The sequence below is a fragment of the Hyperolius riggenbachi genome, chromosome 5 (genome assembly GCF_040937935.1).
Source record: "Hyperolius riggenbachi isolate aHypRig1 chromosome 5, aHypRig1.pri, whole genome shotgun sequence".
Lineage (NCBI taxonomy): Eukaryota > Metazoa > Chordata > Amphibia > Anura > Hyperoliidae > Hyperolius > Hyperolius riggenbachi.
Window position 1 is genome coordinate 35112852 of NC_090650.1, and position 25305 is coordinate 35138156.

A 25305-nucleotide genomic window follows, 5' to 3' on the forward strand; every position below is an offset into this window, starting at 1 on the left:
TTAAAGTAATTAAACTTGTTTAATGGAACGTATTTACAACCCATCTCATCATTCAAATAGAAAAACATACAGAACATTTTCTTTACATTAATATCTCACAATCATTTTATAAAATACAAGCCTGTACAGCAGCCACGAGCGCAATCACCCCGCAATGTACACCTCCTCCCCTCCCCCGCAGAATGGCCACGATCACCCCGCGATGTACACCTCCTCCCCTCCCCCGCAGAATGGCCACGGACGCGATCACCCCGCAATGTACACCTCCTCCCCTCCCCCGCAGAATGGCCACGATCACCCCGCAATGTACACCTCCTCCCCTCTCCCACAGAATGGCCACGGACACTCTCACACCTTCCTCCTCCGATATCTGATCATGGGGTTGTTGGGTGTGTGGATCATCGTTGTGTAGTTGATTGTGGGGAAATATCCGTCCACCAGGTCGAATTCATAGAGGCGGAGCATTGTGGACCAGATGGTTTTTATCTGGACGTACGCAAAGTTCTCGCCGATGCATCGGTGGCGACCTAGAAATGGTTTGAGTAAAATTACGTTACAGGCATTACTAGAAACCAAGAGAAATCGTTTTATATTAAAGTAAACCTGTGACTTTTGAAATTGAAAAAATAAAAATCAGATACTTAAAGGACAACTGAACCAAGAAGAATATGGAGGCTGCCATTTTTATTTCCTTATAAGCAATACCAGGACTGGTACTGGCTGTCCTTCTTACCCTTTGCCTCTAATACCTTTAGCCATAGACCCTGAACCAGCAAGCAGCAGATCAGGCGTTTCAGATCTGACAAGATTAGCTGCATGCTTGTTTCTGGTCTTATTCAGACACTGCTGCAGCCAAATATATCAGCAGGGCTGCCAGGCAACTGGTATTGTTTGAATAATAATAAAAGTTTGTATATAGTAATAATAGTAGTGTGTGTAGCGTGCAGGTACCAGCACTGGTAAAAAGGAACAAACAGAAAAAGCACAACCAGTATATGCTGCTCAAAAACTGCACTTTATTGGAAAAATATTGCATACTTAGAAAAATATACACACACCATATTGTGATTATGTCAGAAAGTAAAAACTGACATGAAAAATTGTGACTAATACAATTCAAGAATGCTGCTACTGTGCTAGGCACTACATGAGACCCACCATTAAATGATTAGTCCATACTGCTACCAATTTTCAATCAAACATTATACATATATGGTCCTTAGTAAAACCCCCATTGTCTGCAACCATAAGGAGACCAGAGTAAATCAATAATTAATATGATCATAACCACTCATGGAAAGCAGGCAACAGGTATGACCAATAGCCCAAGAAGGATAGCTGGACGTATACCTTGGCAATGCTCATACATATCACTGCGAGGAGACCGTAATTGGTTTAATAGTGCAAAGTGGTCATAACCACTCACAGAGTGTATGGATAAACATGACCAATATGATCCAACAGTACAAAGACCATAATTAAATCAGAGGGCAATTTGTATCCAAGGTAATATTTACCTAAATTGAGGTCATCCTGACATCTCTGTCCGCCCCTGTAAGGTGACCACAATGTAGAAATAAAGTGTATAATAGGTCATAACCACTCACAGGGGAACACAGAGGGTCAGAAACAAAGATGACCATCAAAAGGAACCATCATAGTTAATGAGCAATATTTATTGAAAGTAGCAGTAGGTATTTTATTGGAAACACCATATCCTTAAATTTGTAGGTGAGGGACCTATGAATATAGGTGTATATAACTTCGAATTTGAGGGCCACTCACAGAGGATATTATGGTGTGACCAATATGGTCAATGTAGGATCTATTCACAGAATACAATAATGCCAACAATTAAACAATATCATATCTGGGAGCCGCTGCCTATAAATATATATGAAACTGAACCTGTATATCACAAGGGACAAAGATCTCTGTGCCACAATTAGGTAATATTATGGATCTTATAACAAAATGGATGTCCACTCCAGCAATATCTCCATAATGATTAAGTAGATCTTCCTATAGAGTTCATAGTTCATATATAGTTGCGGGACAACATAAGATCTCTGTAAATAATGAATTGATTAATGAATTGACCGCTGAAGTCAGACACATATATACTGTGTAATGCTACGTACACACATGCGACAACGATCGTTCGTTGAGAACGACGAACGAACTTTTAATTGAAGAAAGAACGACCTAAGTAAAGATAGTTTTAAAAGGTGTGTAACGATCTGATCGTTAGAACGAACGTTACATCACGTAAAGCAACTATTGTGCCTGCGCATAAAAATGAGAAGTTCCATGGAGAAATAGTGAAATGCGCATGTCAAGCCTAGTACGAACGATCGTTTCCAACGATGTACTACTTTTGCAAACGATCGTCGTTGGTTAAAATCCGCCGAGACAGAACTTTCTTTTGTAGCGATTTGGCTCGTTCGTCGTTTGCCTTAATAGTCGGTGGTTCGTTTTTTGTAACGATCGTCGTTGGTAAAGATCGGGGAACGATCGTTACAAACGACTATAGTCTAAGTGTGTACGCACCTTTAGAGACAGGCCACCATTCATTGTGGCTGGATTGGAGGCACAAAAATCCATCCAAGTGGATATATTTAAATTAGCAGTTCCATAAGCCATCAGTGCCAGTGTGGAGTTTGCATGTTTCAACCATCTGACCTTGCATCATATTCAAAGAGTGTTAATCAAACAATTTTTCTTCTTGAATCTTTTTAGGCCATCAGAATACAATTGCACACATAGCTGTAAAAAGCAAACACTGGCAGTCCTCCGAGAAAACAATTTCCAGCTACTTGCAAATGGGACTTGTATCAATTTGTAGAACACAAGTGCACACCAGCATGCTTGTTTCTGGTCTTATTCAGACACTGCTGCAGCCAAATATATCAGCAGGGCTGCCAGGAAACTGGTATTGTTTAACTACTTGACGACTGCTCCACGCCAATTGGCGTGAGCAGTGCAGCAGCCCCAGGACCGCTCCATGCCGATTGGCGTGAATGGCCGTCTATGGGGCGAGCAGGAGCCTCGCCTTCAGTCTCTGAGCGGCGATCGCTCGGGAGACTTAGCCGTCTAATAGGGTAGTACAGCGCTGCGATCAGCAGCAGCGCTGTACTGGGGACAGCCGTGTGACACAGCTGTCCCCCTGGAACATTAGAGAGCGATCGGCTCTCATAGGCTGAAGCTTATGACAGCCGATCGCCATGATTGGCTGGCTACGAGGAGAGAGGGAGGGAAAGGAGATAATTTAAAAAAAAAAAAAAATACAAAAATTATACAAAAATAAAGAAATAAATATTGGTTTAAAAAAAAAATCTGGGGGGGCGATCAGACCCCACCAACAGAGTGCTCTGTTGGTGGGGAGGAAATCACTTGTGTGCTGTGTTGTACGGCCCTGCAGCTTTGCCTTAAAGGGGAACTGAAGAGAGAGGTATATGGAGGCTGTCATGTTTATTTCCTTTTAGACAATACCAGTTGCCTGGCAGCCCTGCTGATCCTCTGCCTCTAATACTATTAGCCAAAGCCCCTGAACAAGCATGCAGCAGATCAGGTGTTTCAGTGGTTCAGACTTATAAGTCTGATCTGACAAGACTAGCTCCATGCTGGTTTCTGGTTTTAATCAGATACTACTGCAGAGAAATAGACCAGCAGGGCTGCCAGGAAACTGGTATTGATTAAAAGGAAATAAACATGACAGCCTCCATATACCTCTCTCTTCAGTTCCCCTTTAAAGCTGCAGTGGCCTATTTTACTAAAAACTGGCCTGGTCACCAGGGGGGGGGGGTTTAACACTGCGGTCCACAAGTGGTTAAAAGGGGGGGGGGATATGGCAGTCTCCATATCCCTCTCACTTCAGTTCTCCTTTAAAGAGTCTGTAGTCAAATCTAAATGAAAAAAAAAAACAGATACTCACCTAATAAGGAGGAGAGGGAAGGCTCTGGGTCCTATAGAACGTTCCTGTTCTATCGGTCTCCGCATTCCCCCGCAGGCTCCCTTTTAGCAGTCCATGAACAATTTGGTCGCGGACTGCTTTCTTCCAGGTTGGGGATACTTCAGAAGCACTTTGGCTTCCAAAGACGGGCTTCTCCGTACAGCACTCACGTGTGCGCAGTACAGAGCCACTGGTCTTCGGGAGCCCGAGTGCTTCCAAAGACTGCCAAAGTCTCCCGCGGTGGGATATTTAAACGGTCAAGCCTGCGGTGGAAAGCAGGAGATCGGGAATACTCTACAGGACCCAGAGCCTTCTCTCTCCTTAGATGAGTATTTGTTTTTTTTATTTTAGATTTGACTTTAGATTCACTTTAACTCAGGAGTAGGAATGATTAATGTGATGCTAATTGTTCTGAAATCATGCACATTTGTATGCAAATGTGTGCAGTTTGAAAATGGACCAATCCATTTAAACCCAGGTATAGTGTGAAAGTACCCTGAACATTGACTAAGTGAATGCTGCATTAATTTGCACAATCCTGTATGAACTCATAATGATTTGCATCTTGTTGAACTTCCCTATTAATGACTGTGGAACCCGTTCTGTTTCTGCAGTATCCATACAAGCTCAAGGCAATAAAGCAGCCCGAGGCCTCCATCTCCAGTGAAATGCCTCTCAAACTCTCACAACTGCTTGCTGAGCACATAGTTCAACTGTCCGGGGAAAAAAAAAAAAAAGAAGAAAAAAAAAAAAAAAAGAGGCCTGGGTCTCACTAGGAGCGCTTTGTGATTTGAAAAGCCCTTGCTAATGTAATGCTATGGGTGTGATCCCACTTGATCGATGTGCTTTTATAGAAATCCCCCATAGCATTGCATTAGCAAGAGCTTTTTCAAATCACTAGCGCTTAGAAAAGGCTGATTGTTGGTTTGAGCCCTTAACCTCCCTGGCGGTTAATTTTTTTTTGCCAAATTGGCAAAAATCCTTTTTTTTAAAAAAAATTTTTTTTTGTTTCATGTAAAGCTACCAGAGTGGTAGCTACATAAAACACCACTAGAGGGTGCATGTGTCCCTCTAGTGCGATCGTCGCCGGCATCTATAGCAAACAGGGGAACGCGTATATAACGCGTTCCCCTGTTTGGCTTCTCCTGTCGCCATGGCGACGATCGGGATGACGTCATGGACGTCAGCCGACGTCCTGACGTCAGACGCCTCAGATCCAGCCCATAGCGCTGCCCGGAACTCATTGGTCCGGACAGCGCAGGGCTCTGGCGGGGGGGGGGGCCCTCTTTCGCAGCTGCGTGCGGCCGATCAAGCTGTGCGCGTGGCTAGCAAAGTGCTGGCTGCGCGCACAGCAATTTACAGTGTAAAAATCGCCCCACCAGGGGCTGAGATCTCCCCCTGCGCGGCATAGCCTGAGCTCAGCTCGGGCTTACCGCCAGGGAGGTTAAAGAGACTCTGAGGTCTCAAAAAAAATAAAAATAAAACCAACATGTTTTTTAACTAACTTGGTAAGCTCTACTGCCCTACCTAAATTACTACATTCCTGCAGCTGAAATCCCTATTAGCCCCCCCTCCCCCCCGAAATCCGAGGGGGGGGGGGGGGGAAGGATGGAAGATTTGCGCAGCTCTTCCTGTAGAGGCAGAGCTTTAGCCAGTAGCTCTGCCTCTACTCCCGTCAATCGGCACAGATTACCGCCTCCTCCCGCCCTCTGTCTTTCACTGAGAGGGGCGGGGAGAAGCGGCAATTAGTGCTGATTGACGCGCATAAGAAAGACAGAGCTGCAGCTAGAAGCTCTGCCTCTCTCAGCAGCAAAATCCAAGACCAAGAAAGTTGTGGATTTTTGCCCTGGGATTTGGGGGGGTTTAATAGCGATTTCAGCTGCGGGGATGCAGAGTTTTAGGTAGGGCATTAGTGCTTATCAAGTTAGTTAAGTAAAAACGTGTTTTTTTTTGAGACTTCAGAGTCTCTTTAAGGTGGCCACACAAACACCATACAATAAATAATAAAAAAAAAATCTGTTCAATTCAAGAATAGCAATCAATTTTTCTGATTCATCGTAACAATTCATAAAATCTGACCAATGCACCACAAACCTATTTTCAATCCCCCCCCCCCCCCCCATCATAAATAAAATTGAAAGTGTAGAAAAAATTGATTGGTACTCTACATCAATTGACAATCTACCACACACCATACAATTTTTGATTAAGTGAAATCTCCAACATGAACAATCTCAAAAAAAAAAAAAACAGAAAAAAAAATAAAATTGGAAATTCGATTGAATTTAGTGATCGAAAACAAAGAAAAGCTCTCGATTTTTTTGGGACAACCGATGGAAATTATGAATTGGTGAAAAATTGGATCTTTTAATTGTATGGTTTGGCCACCTTTAGGCCTCTTTTCCACAGGCAGTTGCACTGTGTGCTCAGCAAGCAGTTACCGTGCAGCAGTGAGAGTTTGAGAGGCATTTCACTGCCAATCAAATACCGGTGGGAAACGGGGACAGACACACACACACACACACACACACACACACACACACACACACACACACACACTAATTTACAATAGTAAAACATTGGTAAATTAAACAGATATTTTACTACAGCTAACCCTATTTACACACTAATCCATGGCTAAGGGTCAGTTCCATACCTGCTCCGAATGGTACGTAGGCAAACTTCTCCCCAGCAGCGGGATTCTCATGGAGGTAGCGGTCTGGGATGAATTCCGTGTTCTTCACCCAGGTGTCCTTCAGGCGGTGATTGACGGTGGGGGACACACAGACCTGGTGCCCAGGAGGGATGTCATATCCCCCCACAGACTGGAAGAGAAGAGCCTATGTCACTCATGCTCTATTAATAACACTTATTACCCAGAATCCTCCTCTGCACTGACCTGTGGCGTCCTGGCCATTCTCATCATGGTCATGATAGGAGGCCTCAGTCTGAGGGTCTCTTTTATGCAGCGGTCCAGGACATGCAAGTCTTTCAGCTGCAGAAATAAAGGAGTACAGATAAGACAGGTTTGTAGTGCAGAAAACAACAATCTAAAGTACATATAAGTATTACTCCTTACTGCAGATCCTGCAATAAACTCCTCACCTGCTATACTATGAAATCATCAAGCTCTGCCGTTAGAAAATGAAATGTCCTAGCTCATTACCACTTACCATTCGTGGCTCCAAAACTTTTCTAGAGCTGCTCAAGCTCACTAGAAAAGGACTTTACCTACCTCCCCTTAAAGGGACTCCGATCACCTCTCATGGGTATGCCTTTAAGACTCTGACCAGTACTGCAAAGTACTTAAACATGCATAATTTTCTGTAGCTTGAGCTCTCCTCTTTCACCTCTTTTACCGTTCTACACCAAATAGTTTTTGTTCGATTTCAATAAAAAAAAAAAACACAGCTGCCATCTTGGCTATGTTATAACTTCCGGGTCACCCCTGTCTTCTCTGTTAGAGAAGTGCATCACTGAATGAAGCAGGAAGAGGAAGTGACACACATGGCCATTGACCTTTGGAAATCATCTGGCTTAAAGGCATGCCCATGAGAGGTGCTCGGAGTCCCTTTAACTCGAACCTATGTCACTTCCCAATCCCCAGTCAAGAGTATCCTATGATGCCACTTGGGCAGAGGCCTCTTCTCCTTTCGTGCCTTAGTTTTTATTTAAAATATCTGGAAGTCCTCCATTTGCACTGCTTATTTCTCATACAGCGCTGCCTAATCTATAAGTCCTATAAATAATGATGGATGATGAGACGGAGTTACGTCAGCAGACAGACCCTCACCTGCTCATATTCCAGAGGTGGGAGGTCCTCTCCGTACACGGCTTTCTGCTCAGCGAAGCACTGCTCCTGTATGCTCTTGTTTTTGGCCAGGAAGAAGCCCATCCAGGCGCTGGTGGTGGAGGAGGTGTGCTGCCCGGCCAGTAAGAGGCCAATGAGCATTCCAGCGATCTCGTCGTCATTGAGCGGGCGGCCATCCCTGCAACACACAACGCAGCATGTGACCGGCCTCTCTCTGCACTCAGGCAGTGGCAGGGTTATAGATTTCACAAATGCTGGATGCATAATCCTCCCATGCCAGACCTTACATATAATATCCACACACGAGACATAACAGGGGTGATAGATGGATCGTTACTTTTTTGCGCGTTAGGTCTCCAAAAACAATACAAAAATGATTACGCTTTAAAATTGTTAATTTTAAAGAGACAGTACTGAAATAAAGATGGACACTGCTGTACATGCACTTCTGGGGGTGGAGTCCGCATGGGATGATGTCATTACGACACACCCCCAGTGCAGTGTCTCCACTACCAGCTATGTACAGAAATCTATAAACTGGGAGGAGCCTACTGATGACTGCTCCTCCCACATACTTCCCATAGTCCTCATGCACAGAAGTGCCTGGCCTTGGTGCAGTACACCACTGTTTATCGCTGGAGGGAAGAAGGAGAAGTAACAGATAGTGTCATATGAATACATTATGGGAGGGCCTTGTGCTTAATAAATTTTCCACTAAAGCAGGATTACTACTTTAAAGTATATAAACGATTTCCTTAATTTTCTTCCTCTGCTACCTTCTTACCAATAATGCAAATAGTCTATTTGGGGGGACGGGGGGGTTCACAGCCATTATCCATCCCTCTAGATCAGAGTGTGCGGGGGATACATTGGAAGGCAGCGCTGGTGTTTGTGGGGAGGGCAGCAATAGTCTGTGACTAAAGCTGACCCGGTATCAGGGACGGATTTCTAGAAAGGCCACAAAAGCCCGGGCCTCGGGCGGCTGCAGCATAGGGCACACCTGCTGGACATGAAAGAGGGGTTGCTACATATGAAAGAGGAGACTGAATGGGAAACAACACATGAAAAGGGGAAGTTAGTGCTCAAGGGAGCTGTTCATGAAAAGGAAGGGCTGCATACATGGATGATACACATAGAGGAGAGGCTGCACATGGAACGGGAGGGGAGCTGCTGCACATGGATGATACACATAGGAGAGGGGGCTGCACATGGAATGGGAGGGGCACTGCCGCACATGGAAGGTGAGCGCCAATATACTTGGCCCAGGGGCACAAAAAGTATAAATCCAGCCTTGAACGGTATTCAACTAAGGAGGGAGGCGTAGCCCCATGGGAGGCAGGGTTGTCTGCTCAGAGGTCAGGTGACCTCACACCTGTGGGCTGAATTAAGGTGTTAATGCATCAATTACTGTATTATCAAATCGGATGCAAATTGATGCCACTACAAGCATGCCGATCGACGATTCAACCCATTTTGGCCAGGCCAGGCGTTCCATCCTGGTCGTAGCTCTTCCCGATATCGCATGCCGTTCCCGCCGCGCACCCGATCAACCTCATCCGTTCCGACATCTTGCAGCATGTCCAATTGATACATTCAATCAATTTCGGTCCAAAATTGGTCGAATCGTTAATGGAGCATGCTTGTGGCAGCACCTAATTGCATCCAATTCAATATTCATTATCGAATCAGATGTTCAATCAGTTGTATTGCCACTTTTACAGTTCTCTGCACCCAGTACAACAAAGTGCATCCAGTTGCCAAGCTTTTCATCATGGTTCCACGAATGTTATGTTAAAAAAGAAAACGGTTGCTATGGGCCATAGAGACAGACAGGTCGGACACTTTTCCCGCATGTGAACAGCGAGGACACGGCACAAATCTCAGCACAGCCAATAAAAAAGACTTACTTGTACGTGGCGTCCATTAGCGTCTGCAGCATGTCGTCTTCCCTCTCCTCTGACTGCCGGCGCCTCTGGATCACCTCATAGAAGATTTGCTTGATCTCGCGATGCGCCCGATCTCTGCGCCTGCAGAAGAACGCCAATGCTGAAACTTCCCATGTGACATACAGCAAATTCAGACCACCACACCTCTCTGATAACAGTGTTCACACCATTACTCTAGCCCAGGGGTCAGGAACCTTTTTGTCTGAGAGAGCCATAAACGCCACATATTTTAAAATGTAATTCCCTGAGAGCCATACTATATGTTTCAAACTGGGGCAGTAGGGCTCACATCCCTGTTGCCATGGTGATGTGTATACAGTTGATCCGCTGGGCAGCAGATGTGTCAGACAAGTCTTCAGCTTCTCTTGGGTTTCAGCAACATCAGCAATTTCCCCCGAGAGCCAGACAGGAGAAATACCGACTAACAGCTTGTACAATTAGCTGACTTGGGGGTTGATTCACTGTCAAGTGACAGGCAGCCTATTGGGCCAATCAAAGTGCGGGGATCTCATCCTATAAAGTCACTGGACCTGACAGGGTCCAGAGTGGGACAAATGGAGCAGCTGTTAGTTTTTGGGGTAGCGCAAGTAATTTAATAGTGCATACTACAGCAGTAGCATGCACTACTTTGAAAATGTTACTTGCGCTGCCAGGCTGTGCTGCTTGAGCCGTGTAGCTTAGTGAATCGACCTCTACTGGTTTATCTGTGAGCCAGATGCAGCCATCAAAAGAGCCAAATCTGGCTCCCGAGCCATAGGTTCCCTACCCCTGTTCTAGGCGATTATACTGCATTATCACACCTTGTCATTTGTTAGTCGGTCCCTGGTGAACAGTCTTTATATTGAGTTAATTGATGCTTGAAAAGTTTTTGCTCTGATCACCAGAACTAATGTTCAGATCACAGATATATGAGTAATCCTGCCACACACAGCTATGGGCAGCAGCAGGTTTGTTTGCAGGCAAAGCCAGGGGAAGCTATTGCAATAGCATTGGTCTACAGTGAGGGGCAGCCATTTCTCCTGTCTCTGCTCTCTAAGATCCACAAAGATATGACTGATTATTAGTTGTATGGGAGCTTACAGTTGAATGACCAAAGAATACTTATGGATAATGGATATAAAGAAAAAAAAAAAAAAAAAAAAAAAAAAAAAAAAAAACGGTATTTAAAGTGGACCTGCACCCTTGCACAGGACATAAGGAAAACAGAAAGATGCACCCTGTGTGTTTTTTTAGAGAGTTTAGCCTGTCTAATTCCCCCTCGTCTAAGTATTTTGAGCTCTCAGGTGTGTCAGCACAGAAATGTGTTAGTCCTCGGCCAAGAGCAGCTAAAATGTAAACACAGGATATTAACCCTTTGTCTGCTTCCATGATAGCAGGAAATAGACACACTGCAGAAGTTCTGTAAACTGTAACAAAGATTTTTTTTTCTTTAAAAGGTTATTAGGCTGTTACTTATCTTTTAGAGCAGAGAGAAAATTCTGAATTCAGGCCCGCTTTAAAGAGGAACTTGTCTATTAGATCATATATACTGGTCACTTCCTGCTATAGGCTGCAGTTTTCTCACACAGATTCAGACTGTGCCTAATGCTAGGTACACACGGTACAATTGTCTGACAGATTTACTGTCAGATCAATTATTTCCAACATGTCCGATCTGAATTCCGATCGATTTTTCATAGAAGTGAACGGGAAAAAAAAATTTCGATCGAAAAATCAATCGGGAGTCAGATCGACATTTTTATTATTATTTATATAGCGCCAACATCTTACACAGCACTGTACAGAGTATATTGTCATTTAACTGTCCCTCAGAGGGGTTTACAATCCCTATCATAGTCACATGTATGTATAATGTAGTGTATGTATAGTAGTCTAGGGCAGTGTTTCCCAACCTTTTGTGCCCCAGTATAGTGCCCCAGTATAGCCAGTATAGTGCCCCAGTATAGCTAGTATAGTGCCCCAGTATAGCTAGTATAGTGCCCCAGTATAGCTCCCCAGTATAGCTAGTATAGTGCCCCAGTATAGCTAGTATAGTGCCCCAGTATAGCCAGTATAGTGCCCCAGTATAGCCAGTATAGTGCCCCAGTATAGCCAGTATAGTGCCCCAGTATAGCCAGTATAGTGCCCCAGTATAGCCAGTATAGTGCCCCAGTATAGCCAGTATAGTGCCCCAGTATAGCCAGTATAGTGCCCCAGTATAGCCAGTATAGTGCCCCAGTATAGCCAGTATAGTGCCCCAGTATAGCTAGTATAGTGCCCCAGTATAGCTAGTATAGTGCCCCAGTATAGCTAGTATAGTGCCCCAGTATAGCTAGTATAGTGCCCCAGTATAGCCCCCCAGTATAGCTAGTATAGTGCCCCAGTATAGCCAGTATAGTGCCCCAGTATAGCCAGTATAGTGCCCCAGTATAGCCAGTATAGTGCCCCAGTATAGTGCCCCAGTATAGCCAGTATAGTGCCCCAGTATAGCGCCCCAGGATAGCCAGTATAGTGCCCCGGTATAGTGCCCCCCGCCCGTCCACGCCGCTGTTATTACCTTAACAGCTGCCGCTCTCCCCTCTCCGGCGCGTGTATATTCAAGCAGCGTATCTCTGGCTGCTCTGTGTGATGCGGAAGGAAGCAGGGCAGCGGCTTCCTGTAACGGCGATATGTATCGCCGTTACTATGGTAACTGAGCCCTGCCTCCTGCGTATCACATGCAGAGCAGCCAGGAGATACGCTGCTAGAATAAATACATGCGCTGGAGAGGGGAGAGCGGCCGCTGCTAAGGTAATAACAGCGGGGGACGGGCGAGAGGGGGATAAGAGGACGGCACACCAGGCAACGTTCCGTGGCACACTAGTGTGCCGCGGAACACTGGTTGAAAAACGCTGGTCTAGGGCCAATTTTATTTATTTTTTTTATTTTAGGGGAAAGCCAATTAAACTTATCTGAGACATGTTGTAAAAATAATCGATCTGACAGTAAATCTGTCTGAAAATTGCATTGTGGGTACCTATCATTACTCCCTTGCAGATTGAACAGAGGGGATGATGCAATCAAGGCATCAGTAACAGCCACACCCACAATGACTGAAAGGCACTCTCTCAGCTTATCGCTTCTGGTGTGATGGATCAGTTTGAAGAGAGGACATTTAGCTGCAGCCACCTCATTGCCCACAGTTAGATGATATGTTCAGCTCTCTGCCTGGAGTTTGTCTGTAGCAGATCGTATATCAGTGGCAGTACCTGAAGCTGGGTAACGGCAGCCAGCCAGGGAGGAGCCAGGCAGCGTGTGTGAAGCCTCCATCCAGATCAGCATACAGCTGCGCCACCTTCTCATCCAGCATGCCGCGGATCTCCTTCCCGTGCAGACAGCGGCTGGCCGTCAGGATTATCATCTCCGACAAAGCTTCAAAGAAGTCTAGAGAATAAAATAAAGACATGTATCCAGGATTACAGAGAGAAAGCAGTAAATGTTTAGCTAGTACAGAGAAAGTTATAAAGTTTTGCGCATTATAGCGTGGCAGTGCTGCAATGTATGACATCAGGCAGATACAGGGTAGGAGCTTCAGGTAATGTCCATATTAAAAGTGAACCTAAACTGAAAAAATAAAAAACAAGTTTGAACTTACCTGGAGCTTCCGCCAGCCCCCTGCAGCCGTTCTGTGCCTGCCCCGTCACTAAACGAACCTCCGGTTCCCTGCAGCTCCCTTGCTTCAATTTGATGCACAGCCCCGGTCTGCGCATCTCCTGATTGCATGCGCAATATGAAAAAATCTCGACTGCACATGTGCAGAATGCTCCTGGCGATGGGAGCATGATTGAGGACGCTCACGGCCGCGCATGTGCAGTGGCCCACCGATTTGCCAGTCAAATGGCTAAAGGAGCGTCGCTGCATGGGACTGGAGGAACACTTAGTAACACTGCGGGCACAGGGCAGCCGCCCTAGTAGAAGCCCCAGGTAAGTTAAATTTGTTACTTTAGTTTAGCTTCCCTTTAAAGTACACCTGAACTAAAAAGAATAAGGAGGCTGCCATATTAATTTCCTTTTAAACAACGGTTTACTTGTCAGAAAAGCTTGTATTAATGCAGAGAAATGATGATCTCCATCTTGCATTGGGTTGATTAGATGTGTTTAAGGGCTCGTTCCCACTGTTGCGACGCGATTTCGGCCGCATTCCGACGCTTGTAAAAACGCATGCGGATGAGTTTCCGCATGCGTTTTTACCCGCGATTTCGCATGCGATTTCGCATGGCAGGGTGCCATGCGAAATTAACCATGACACTGCCAGGGCTAAATAAAATTGAAAAAGGTGCGAAATCGCACGCGAAATCGCGGGTAAAAACGCATGTAACAAACGCATGCGTTTTTACTATTAAATACATTAGCGGCGATTCGCACGGATTCCCGACGCAGGCGAAATCGTTGGCTCTTTTGTGCGTTTTTTTCACGCTGAAAAAAAACGCACCTCAACAACGCTACAGTGGAAACAGGCCCATCCACTTGCATTACATGTGCGGATCTGCATGCGTTGGACGCATGCAGATTCGCGATAGTGGGAACGAGCCCTTAAAGGGACTCTGAGCAGTGCCTGTGGGTATGCCTTTAAGCATACCCACAACTAATTAATTATATCCTCACACCTACCAGCATGATGTTTGTAATTATATCCCCCTGGGTTCCTTGTATTTCATTGCATTGTGCTGAATGGAGCTGCCGACACTGGGGAAAGTGTCGTCCTGCATAATACAATGCTGAATACGGAATCCAAGATGGCGGCCGCAATTTCGATCGCGAAAATAGCGAAGATTAAAAAGGTGTAGGGCGGCGGTTTATATATCATTGGAAAGAGAAAGAGAGCTTAAAAATGGTATGCTTCATTCCATAGCTACTGCACTCGTCGGAGTCCCTTTAAAATGTTTTGCAAATTATTTGAGTGAATTTCAAGATTGTTGAATAGTGAGGTACGCGGCCACTCCTGGTAAATCTTGATTATGATGACTTTTAGGCTGGCTCTTTAAGTAGTTGATAATCATTTGAGGAAGATATCGATAAGATATTTGACATACTCTTCTACTACATATTTGTTAAGATTGGGCAACCAAGATTGTATCATTAGTGGGCACCTTTAGGACAATCATGCAGCTAGATCAGTGTACGGAGAGCTGCTCTTACTTGTCACTCCGCTGTCCCCCCAGCGCTTCAGATACTCCGCCGTCTCCTCCTCTATCAGGCTCACGTGTCTTTTGAAATGAGAAATATTCAGACCGGTTTTAAACATTTTCTTCTGTTCCAAAAAGATCTACAATAAAAGACGGGACATCCTTCCATCAACACAGCAGTTCTGGTAGCAAAGCAGCTCCAGTAGCCTTCCTCTGCAGCACTTAGCTCTGTAAAGACTTGTACAAAAGTCGTTTGAAATGTACAACGAATGACAAAATTTTGGCATTTTGGATGACAAATTTTTTTTGCTACACAACATTTAACTGATCACACTGGCTTATCAATTTAAATGACTGTAAGACAGATAAACGTGCAGTCGGCCAGGGTGTACAAGTCGTTCAAATGACATTATTCCAGAGCATTGCTACGTGTCTTGTGAAAGAAAGAGTTAAATATCAGGTATGTAAGTGGCTGACTCAGTCCTGACTCAGACAGGAAGTGACTACAGTGTTACCTTCACTGATAAGAAACTCCAACTATAAAACACTTTCCTAGCAGAAAATGGCTTCTGAGAGCAAGAAAGAGGTAAAAAGGGGAATTTCTTATCAGTGACGTTCACACTGTAGTCACTCCCTGTCTGAGTCAGGACTGAGTCAGCCACTTACATACCTGATATTGAACTCTTTCAAAGCAAGAAGTTTTAAATCCGGATGATACCATTTATTGGCGAGCTAAAAATGAATAAAAATAAGCAAGCTTTCGGCCTTGCAGCCTTCGTCAGGCTTATATCCTGTTAGTTTGCAAGCTGGTGGTACAGACAGCTTATATACATGCAACATCAAAAGGAAGAACGTCAAAAGGGAAAAACAGATACTGCTACTACTTAACTCTTTCAGGCAGAGAAAGAAAAAAAAGGAACACAGCATAGTTATTTGTGTGCTTGGCTCTGTACATACACATGTCTATCTCATCATGTCACATGTCACTCAGGTATCCTTTAAAGGGAACCTGAGGCGAGAGGGATATGGAGGCTGCCATACTTATTTCCTTTAACCTTTTGCTGACCGCGTTATTGCGTAAAGTCCCGGGGCTTGCTTTTGCAGAAGATTGCGCGCATCTCCGCTAGGTAGCTCTGCCCCGCCTTCAGTCTCTTGCTCGGAGACTGTAAGATGGCGAAAACGCAGTCTAATCACCATGTACAGCGCTGCGATCTAAGGTAGCGCTGTACTGGGGACAGCCGTGTGACACGGCTGTCCCCTCTGTAGGCAGGGACGTAATCACGCTGATTGGTTGGCGGGGGAGGGGGGGGGGAGGGAGAAACTAAAAATAATTTAAAAAAAAACCCACACATTTATTACAAGATAAGAGAAATAATTTTTTATGAAAATAAACATCTGGGGAGCAATAAGACCCCACCAGCAGAAAGCTCTTTTGATGGGGAGAAAAGGGGGGGGGGGGGGGGGGGGGGAAATCACTTGTGTGCTGTGTTGTGCAGCCCTGCAGCTTGGCCTTAAAGCTGCAGTGGCCTATTTAACAAAATATGGCCTGGTCTTTAGGGGTGTGTGTGTGTGTGTGTGTGTGTGTGTGTGTGTGTGTGTGTGTGTGTGTGTGTGTGTGTGTGTGTGTGTGTGTGTGTGTGTGTGTGTGGGGGGGGGGGGGGGGGGGGTGTCACACTGTCGTCCTCAAGAGGCTAAAGCAATACCAGTTGCCTGGCTGTCCTCCAGATCCTTTGTCTCTAATGCTTTTAGCCATAGACCCTGAACAAGCATATGCATATCAGGTACTTTGACTCAGCTGACTCAGGTGTTCCTGGATTTACTGGACTGTTCGAGGGCTTTGAATATGAGACACTACTTATGCCAGAATATTAAAAGGGCTGCCAGGCAAGTGGCATTGTTTACAAGGATATAAATATGGCAGACTCCATATCCCTCTCACCTCAGGTTCCCTTTAAGGGCTCTGACTCTGACATAGGAGACCTGGGTTAAAATCTTGGCTCTGCCTGTTCAGTAAGCATCCACGTATTCAGTGAAGAGTCCTTGGCAAGACTCCCTAACACTGCTACTGCCTATAGACATGCCCTAGGGGCTGCTGCTCTGGCGCTTTGAGTCCGAGCACAATACAAATGTTCTGTGTCTATAGATTTCCTGGCAATGATGTACTTGCAGATTAAGGTGGGATTATACTGAGGTCTGTAGATATGCTAGAAGTTAAATCATTTGGCGGTACCTTATCAGCTTTGTCTATGGATTCCTCCTTCCTCCATGTCTGCAGGCAGCCGATAGCCTTTCTTGACACATTTAACAGTCTTCAATGTGTTTTATCTGCCACTGACGTGGCCACTTCCATATAAGGAGAAGTGGGAGGAGTTTTCACACATACTCCCTCCTCTCTGACGAACTCCACCCATCACCAGAGCAATCTTATCATGATCTTATCATGCCATAATGCTGTAATGGCAATGAGTTGTACATTTGATTGGTGTGCATGCGCATAAATATAGAATGGCCACAGAAGCCACAGTACATGATCAGAATGACTGTCTGTCCAACTGGGCTGCCCCTTTCTGTGGGTTTTGGACAGGAGGGAAAACCACCCCATGAGGGATGAAAAAGAGTACTTGGGGAAAAAAAAACTACAAAAACACAGGCAAAAAAAAACCATACAAACTCCATGCACACATTGTTCTTATTGAGAACCCTGTTATATTCTGATATGACCCAGGTGAGGTTTAGCCAACCAATAAGTCATATTTAAAAAAAAAAATCCCCTATAGGTTTAACGGTTAGTAAGACAAATGCTGCATGTCAAGACAGACCAGCTAATGGACCATTCATTGGTTCTTACTGTTGGAGCAGAGTGGTATATACACGCAGATAGGCACCCAGTATAACATGTTAGAAGGCTTTACTGAAGAAAAAAATGCAGAGATATATCATATACCACCACCAGATAAGAGAGGGCCACAGAGAGTGAATACAGGAAAGAACAATGCCATAGAGCACATCATCACCTTTTACACACAGTGACATCTTGTGGTCGTTTTACTATATTGCAATTTAGGAAATAATCCTGTTGATACGCCAGCACTTACCGGATTTGGGACATCGTAAGCCACTCCCTTGCCGAACACAGGGGTGGTGAGCCGGGAATAGACGTCTTCTGCGTTCAGGTCCTCATTCTTGCTGTTGAAGAGCAGAGCCGCAGCATCGCTGCCCACCAGATAGGTGAAGGTTTTCCCCACCATGGTGAAGCTGAAGACCGGGCCGTACTGCACAAGAGAGAAGTCACACGTCACCTGCTAGTCTGCACTAAGAGTAAAGGCTGTACGCACCCCAGGGACCTTCACAGCTCTCATATGAGCCTTGGGTGTTCAAGTACAACTGTAGTGAGAAGGATATGGAGGCTGCCATATTTATTTCCTTTTAAGCAATACCAGTTGCATGGCAGCCCTGCTGATCCTCTTCATCTAATACTTTTAACCATAGACCCTGAACAAGCATGCAGCAGATTAGTGAGTCAAATCATCTGAATCATCAAAATGAGTGATTCGGATTGCAAAGGGGGCAGGGCCAGGAGCGACACGCCCCCTCAGCGGGCAGCGGGGTCCTGGAAGCAGAGCAGAGATGGATCGCTCTGTTGAAGGGGAGGCAGCCTTGCACAGCCACAGGTAGATGAGAGAGAGAGGACATGGGTGCCACTGCCAGATATGTGTAGAGCACACATACTGGCTGTAATATGCTGCTCATTATAGGCTGTCTGTTCCGTAGTGCTGCACAGTGAACACATTGGAAACTTTTGGCACAGCTCAGTAACGTTACAGGCAGCATGCTGGGCTAGGACAGGGCAGGCACTGTGATTGCAGGGCAATATGATTCTCCTGCACTGCTCTAAACAGCTGCACTTTACTTCTGGGAATGCGAGTTGGGTTGTATACAGATGAACATGTAGGTGAAATATATGTAAAGCATATGATTGCAGCATGTGGGTATTGTGTGCAAGCATTTCTGCTCTCTGCTCGTCCCTCCTCCCTTCTCTGTCCACTCCGTGCATCTTCTCCCCTTCTCTGTGTGTCCACCCCCCTCCCCTTCTCCTGTCCTGCTAGTCATTTCACCCCCAAATGCTTCCCTTGTAAAATGATCCGAGATTCGGATCAAAGATCCGGATCTTTTCAATGATCCAATTAGAATCATCCGGATCATTGAAAATATCAGAACTTCGCATCTCTAAACAACAGGGGCAGCAGCAGCAGCAGCAACGGCTGTTCCACCAATCACAGGGCACTGTGCAGGATTGGCACAGCCATGTTTCTGGGTTATACCATGTTACAAGAGGGGTGCCAATTGTATAAATATGCTCATTGGTCAGCTCACCTGTTCATAAGCCTTTTCTAGAAATTCGATCGGACTCCTCCCGAAAGAGATGGCGTGTCCCAGGAAAGGGATCGGGGATGAGATGTATGGAGGATATTTCTGCGGGATACAGGAAACGGATATCAGATAAAGGGACTGTTCTACTATATACAGGGGTGCAGCTATTCCGTCTGATAGAAGGTATTCAGTTCATGGGAAAAACACACACAGGACGCTGTCCAATAAGCCACCGTGTGCCCAAGAGATACCAGGCTGTGTGAGGACTGAAAATACCAAACAGAGGAATGTGGAGGCTGCCATTGCTAACTTTATCAGGTGATACTAGGCCAGTTGTTGTGTGGAGTCTCTATTACTATCTGATTTACTGGAGCCAATTTATCAAAACAAGTCACACAGCTACTGTTCACCTTAAAGTGGGCCTGAACTCTTGCACAAAGCAGAAGGAAAACAGAGAGAAATGCATCCGGTATCTAAAGAGTTTAGCCTGTCCGATCCCCCTCATCTGTGACTAATCACAAGTCTAATTTGAACTCTCAGCTGTGTCAGCTGGCTACCTCATCAGAGCAGCCAATTTGTAAACAGAGGATGTTAACCCTATGTCTGCTCCCAGTAAAGAAGGAAGAAGACACACTGAATATTTATTGCAGCTGTAACAAAGAAATGTTTTTCTTTAAAGGGAACCTTAACTGAGAGGGATATGGATGTTTCATTTTAAATAATACCAGTTGCCCGGCAGTCCTGCTGATCTCTTTGGCTGCAGTAGTGGCTGAATCACACACATGAAACAAGCATGCAGCTAACCCAGTCTGACTTCAGTCAGAGCACCTGATCTACATGCTTGTTCGGGAGCTGTGGCTAAAAGTATTAGAGACACAGGATCAGCAGGAGAGTCAGGCAACTGGTATTATTTTAAGGAAAAATCCATATCCTTCTCCGTTTAGGTTCCCTTTAATGGTTATTATGCTGTTGCTTATCTTTTACAGCAGAAAGGAAGTTCTGAGTTCAGGTCCACTTTAAAGGACAACTGAAGTAAGAGGTATATGGAGGCTGCCCTGTGTATTTCCTTTTAAGCAATACCAGTTGCCTGGCAACCCTGCTGATCCTCTGCCTCTAATAGTTTAAGCCACAGACCCTGAACAAGCATGCAGCAGACCAGGTGTTTCTGACATTATTGTCAGATCTGACAAGACTAGCTGCATGCTTGTTTCTGGTGTGATTCAGACACTACTGCAGCCAAATAGACCAGCAGGACTGCCAGGCAACTGGCATTGTTTAAAAGGAAATAAATATGGCAGCCTCCATATTCTTCTCACTTCAGTTCCCCTTTAACAAACCCAACTTTATCAGGAAATGAAGCAAGGATTTGGATTGGTTCCACTGGGTGATTTCTCCATTTTTATTCTGAGTTTTCCTTCCAACAGTCTTGGTAAATCAGTTCCTTTGACCCTTACTAAGCTTCTTACACAGCCTAGAGCCAGGCATGGGCAAACTCAGCCCTCCAGCTGTTACGGAACTACAAGTCCCACAATGCATTTGCCTTTATGAGTCAAGACTGTGGCTGTCAGATTCCTGCAATGCATTGTGGGACTTGTAGTTCCTTAACAGCTGGAGGGCCAAGTTTGCCCATGCCTGGGCCCTAGACAAAACTACTCAGCCCAGCTGGCTGTTTGGGGCCATCTAAGCCAAGAATTTAGTGTGTAGAGGTGTCCCTCAATAAGGTGCATGTTCTACTCCTTACCCTACCTATCATAAGCCACAATGTTGTCCCACCTCCCCTTTCGTTTTGTTTCCATAGCAACAGTACAGCTGAGCAATGTGTCTGTACAGAGCTCAGTTTTCCACCTCTGCGAGTGCGTATCAGGCCAAACTAAGAGGAGATAATTTTTAAGTTTGTTGTGAATTAGCTCCATAGTGCTACCTGTCTGCACCAAGCATTTCCTGCAAAACCAATCTGATTTCAGCATCAGAGTTCTCTAAACACATCCAAAGCCAGCACTATGATACACATACCAAGAGGATTACCAGACCACATGGCTACACAGCTGCCGGCTTCATCCAGGGAACCTACATCGCTTGCCAAGTCCAGGGAAATACATAAGCCTCTTTCCTTCATGGAATTCATCCATCCACAGCATCCCTCCATGCAGCAAGCCAGTCTGCACAGCCAATCAGAGCTCTCTCCCCAGCACAACAGCCACCTCAGTATCCATCTACAGCATCCCTGCATGCAGCACAGCCAATCAGAGCTCTCTCCCCAGCACAACAGCCACCTCAGTATCCATCTACAGCATCCCTGCATGCAGCACAGCCAATCAGAGCTCTCTCCCCAGCACAACAGCAACCTCAGTATCCATCCACAGCATCCCTGCATGCAGCACAGCCAGTCTGCACAGCCAGGGCTGTGGAGTCGGAGTTGGAGCAATTTTCGGGTACCTGGAGAAGGAGTCAGAGCTGGAGTCGGTGGTTTCATAAACTGAGAAGTCAGTGGTTCCATAAACTGCAGAGTTGGCTGATTTTTGCACTGACTCCCCAGCCCTGTGTACAGCCAATCAGAGCTCTCTCCCTGGTTTAACAGCCACCTCAGTACTGTAAGAACACAGCACAATACAACAAGCACTCCGCTGTCCTCCAGGACCGGCTGTGAGCTCAGGTCCATTCCTGGCACTTGTCACACAGTTGTCACAGTTCTGGTGCATCCTGAACTCACCACATTCTCCGGCTCCACTGCACTGAGGTGCTTGAAGGCCAGCTTGGACAGATAGGCCAGAAGAAGCAGAAAGGCGCAGGGCAGCAGCACCTTGGAAGCCAAGCTGTCCCCCACGGCCTCCTCCAGCAGGGTACTCCCTGCCTGAACCAGACTCACCAGCATGGCGGCCTGCAGAGGAAATGAAGGAGGGTCAGTGAGACAGATCAGAATACAAATATAATATACAGTCCATGAGCACTTTATTATGAACATCATACTAATGATGGGATAGGGCCTTCCTTCACCCTCAGCTCTAGCTGGCATGGCTTCCACGAAACCCTGGAAACCATCCTTTGAGACTCCGCCCCCTGGTGACATAATGGCATCACACAAAGGGCTTGATCCACTAAATTGTGATAACTGATATCACGGTTGCGCTAGCGTTTTGCATGCGTTATACCGCACATAATGTTTTTCGAATGCAAATGCGAATTTGTGCATGAAAATTCACGACTGCGGGCGAAATACACTAGCGCGACCGTGATATCAGTTATCACGGTTTAGTGAATATGTGTGCATATTTATGCTATGAATCTACCACACCCCCAACCTGGACTGCTGACAAGATATGACCAATCACTGGATCCATACAGTTGTAACCAAATTCTGACTCCGCCCTCTGTGACCTCAGCAGCAATGCATATCCATCAGACTAGGGTACGCTTTCCAGTCTTCAGCTGAGCAGTTTTGGACACATGATCCCTCTGCAGGGCCTCACCTCCCTGTACTCAGCTGATAGTAGTGGAACCGGATATTGAGTGACTACTTTAAAGGACAACTGAAGTGATAGGGTTATGGAAGCAGGTAAAACTAGGAAAAGGGGAGTGCTAGGATGGGTATCGTTGCCTTAGGATGGAGCTACATGGGAGGGGGGGTGGGGGGAAATAGTTTTTGGTTTTAGTTTCTGCAAGTCAGCCGTACAGAGAAAAAAAAAATTCTGGTCAAATTTCTCGTTTATTGATTATATCAATTAGGAAGGGCAGATTTTTCTGTACAATTTTTATGAAAATTGAATGGTGTAAGATAGATTGCCAATTCCTTGATTTTTTTCAGAGCTTTCAGGCTTCTTTTACACTGCAAACCGTTATTCCGATTTTCACTGGATTATAGCAACACAGCAAAAAAAATAAAACAAAAAAACAAAAAATCGCAGCATACAGGAATGTTTTTCAAATCGTATCCAAATCAGAAACCAGAATCCCATGTAGTGTAAAAGATTTTTTTTGTCATAATTGTGGAAAATTTGAACACTCGTGTGTGGTACATTGGTCAGATTTTTCAAATGTTATAATCAATCAGTACAATTAATTGTAATTCTCAAATTGGAAAGAAATATAAAAAAATATGTATAGTGTACAGCCACAATAATTCTAAGTTGCATACAGTCTGCAATAAATTTGTAAGCAAATTGGAATTCTAAGCATAGTAATGACTGCAGTCAATAGATATCTGTTCTGCACGTATCTGATGTGAAATGTAAACACAGCAGCCAATCAGAATGCAGAGATTTGCCTGTGTGACCCCACCCTCTGTCACTGCAATCCTGGATAACAGCTTCCTATAGAGTCCAATGCAGGTTGTCAAGAAACTCATCTGTGTTCATAAAATGTCTTCACTACACTTACATACATTCATTTACAACATAATTTTGAGGAATGCCTAAAATACACAGAGGCTTGGAAGTATACACTGTGAAACCATTCTACAAAGAAATGATGTATACATAATCGTATTTATTTAATGAGGCAACAGATGAAATGCATAGGTTGTTATCCAAAAGTATTTACATTAAGTAAATGGGATGATTATGTATATATTATAGATAATACAGGGTGCAGGGTATGTGCAGTTAATAAATGAATGGGATAATTATGTCAGATAGATAGAAGTAATGCAGGGTACATACAGTAAGTGAATGGGGTGATTATATCATATAAATAGATGGATATAGGTAATGCAGGGTACCAGGTATGTACAGTACAGGACTATCCCATTCAAGTACTGTACATACCCTGTACCCTGCATTACAAATATCCATCATATCATGCAGGTATATAGATGATTTATAGCTAATGCAGGGTACAGGGTGTGTATGTGAATGCGGTTGATTATATCATGTAGATACAGTAGATATAGATAGATGATATAGGTAATGCAGGGTACAGGGTATGTATAGTAAGTGAATGAGATGCTTATATCATGTAGATATATATATAGATGATATATGGGTAATGCAGAGTACAGGGTATGTACAGTAAGAGGATAGGGTGATTATATAATTGTTGCTATATAGATGTAATTCATGGTACAGGGTATGCACAGTAAGTGAATGAGACGATTATGTAGATAGATTATATAGGTAATGCAGAGTACAGGTTATGTACAGAAAGTAATTGGGGGAATTATGTAGATAGATAAATAGATGTAATGCAGAGTACAGGTTATGTACAGTAAATAAATGGTATAATTATGTAGATATACGATATAGGTAATGCAGTGTACAGGGTATGTGTAGTAAGTGAATGAAATGATTTTGTAGATAGGTGGATATAGGTAATGCAGAGTACAGGGTAAATACATTCAGTTACTAGTGAATGGGATAAGTATATCATGTAGATAGATGGATGGATGGATGGATATAAGTAATTCAGAGTACAGGGTATGTGCAGTAAAGTGAATGAAATGATTAGATAGATAGATAGATAGATAGATAGATAGATAGATAGATAGATAGATAATGCAGGGTACAGGGTATGTGCAGTTAGTGAAGGAGAGGATTATGTAGACAGATAAATGATACTAGTAATGCAGGGTACAGGGTCTGTACAGAAAGTGGAGAGGATTATGTAGACAGGTAGATGATATAGGTAATGCCGGGTACAGGGTCTGTGCAGTCAGTGAATGGGCTGGATAGATAGATAGATAGATAGATAGATAGATAGATAGATGATATAGGTAATGCAGGGTCTGTGCTGTCAGTGAATGGGATGCTAGATAGATAGATAGTATAAGTAATGCAGGGTGTGTGCATATGATGCATGGCATGCAGTGATGAGGCTCCAGTACCTGCACTCAGCTCACAGATAGACTCTCTGCCTCTCCGGTCCCCGCACTGATGTGTGTTGGGCGGTTCTCCCCTCAGTCAGGTTTTGCAGACAGAGGGGAGATGGGCGGGGAGGGGGCAGGGCGGGGCGTGGCCAGCCAGCAGCTACAGTCAGGGTTCCCCCTGGACACCCCCACAGTGGGTCACAGGGAGGCGGCTGTAGATGAGCGCTGCTCCGGGCAGGACACTGCGGGACCCTCCGCCCGGAACCCCGCAAATACCAGCCCTG

The 25305-nt window shown here is 44.9% G+C and overlaps 1 protein-coding gene across 1 annotated transcript; it reads right to left on the minus strand.

Annotated features, from left to right (window-relative positions):
- On the minus strand, positions 1 to 25305 carry CYP51A1 (cytochrome P450 family 51 subfamily A member 1). The gene is made up of 11 exons (XM_068238564.1): positions 25040 to 25305; positions 21935 to 22102; positions 19228 to 19326; positions 17949 to 18125; positions 14867 to 14993; positions 12937 to 13111; positions 9671 to 9790; positions 7746 to 7941; positions 6852 to 6947; positions 6609 to 6777; positions 1 to 527 (listed from the first exon to the last, which is right to left on the minus strand). Exons 2-11 carry the CDS (start codon positions 22094 to 22096, stop codon positions 349 to 351), a joined length of 1500 nt encoding a protein of 499 aa, XP_068094665.1. The 5' UTR covers positions 22097 to 22102; positions 25040 to 25305; the 3' UTR covers positions 1 to 348.

Coding starts and splice junctions, on each gene's coding strand:
- CYP51A1 (XM_068238564.1), bottom strand. CDS start 22,096: ATGCTGGTGAGTCTGGTTCAGGCAGGGAGTACCCTGCTGGAGGAGGCC. Junction 18,126..19,227: donor TAGAAAAGGCTTATGAACAG/GTGAGCTGACCA, acceptor TCTCTTGTGCAG/TACGGCCCGGTCTTCAGCTT. Junction 7,942..9,670: donor CTAATGGACGCCACGTACAA/GTAAGTCTTTTT, acceptor TGTGTGTTGCAG/GGATGGCCGCCCGCTCAATG.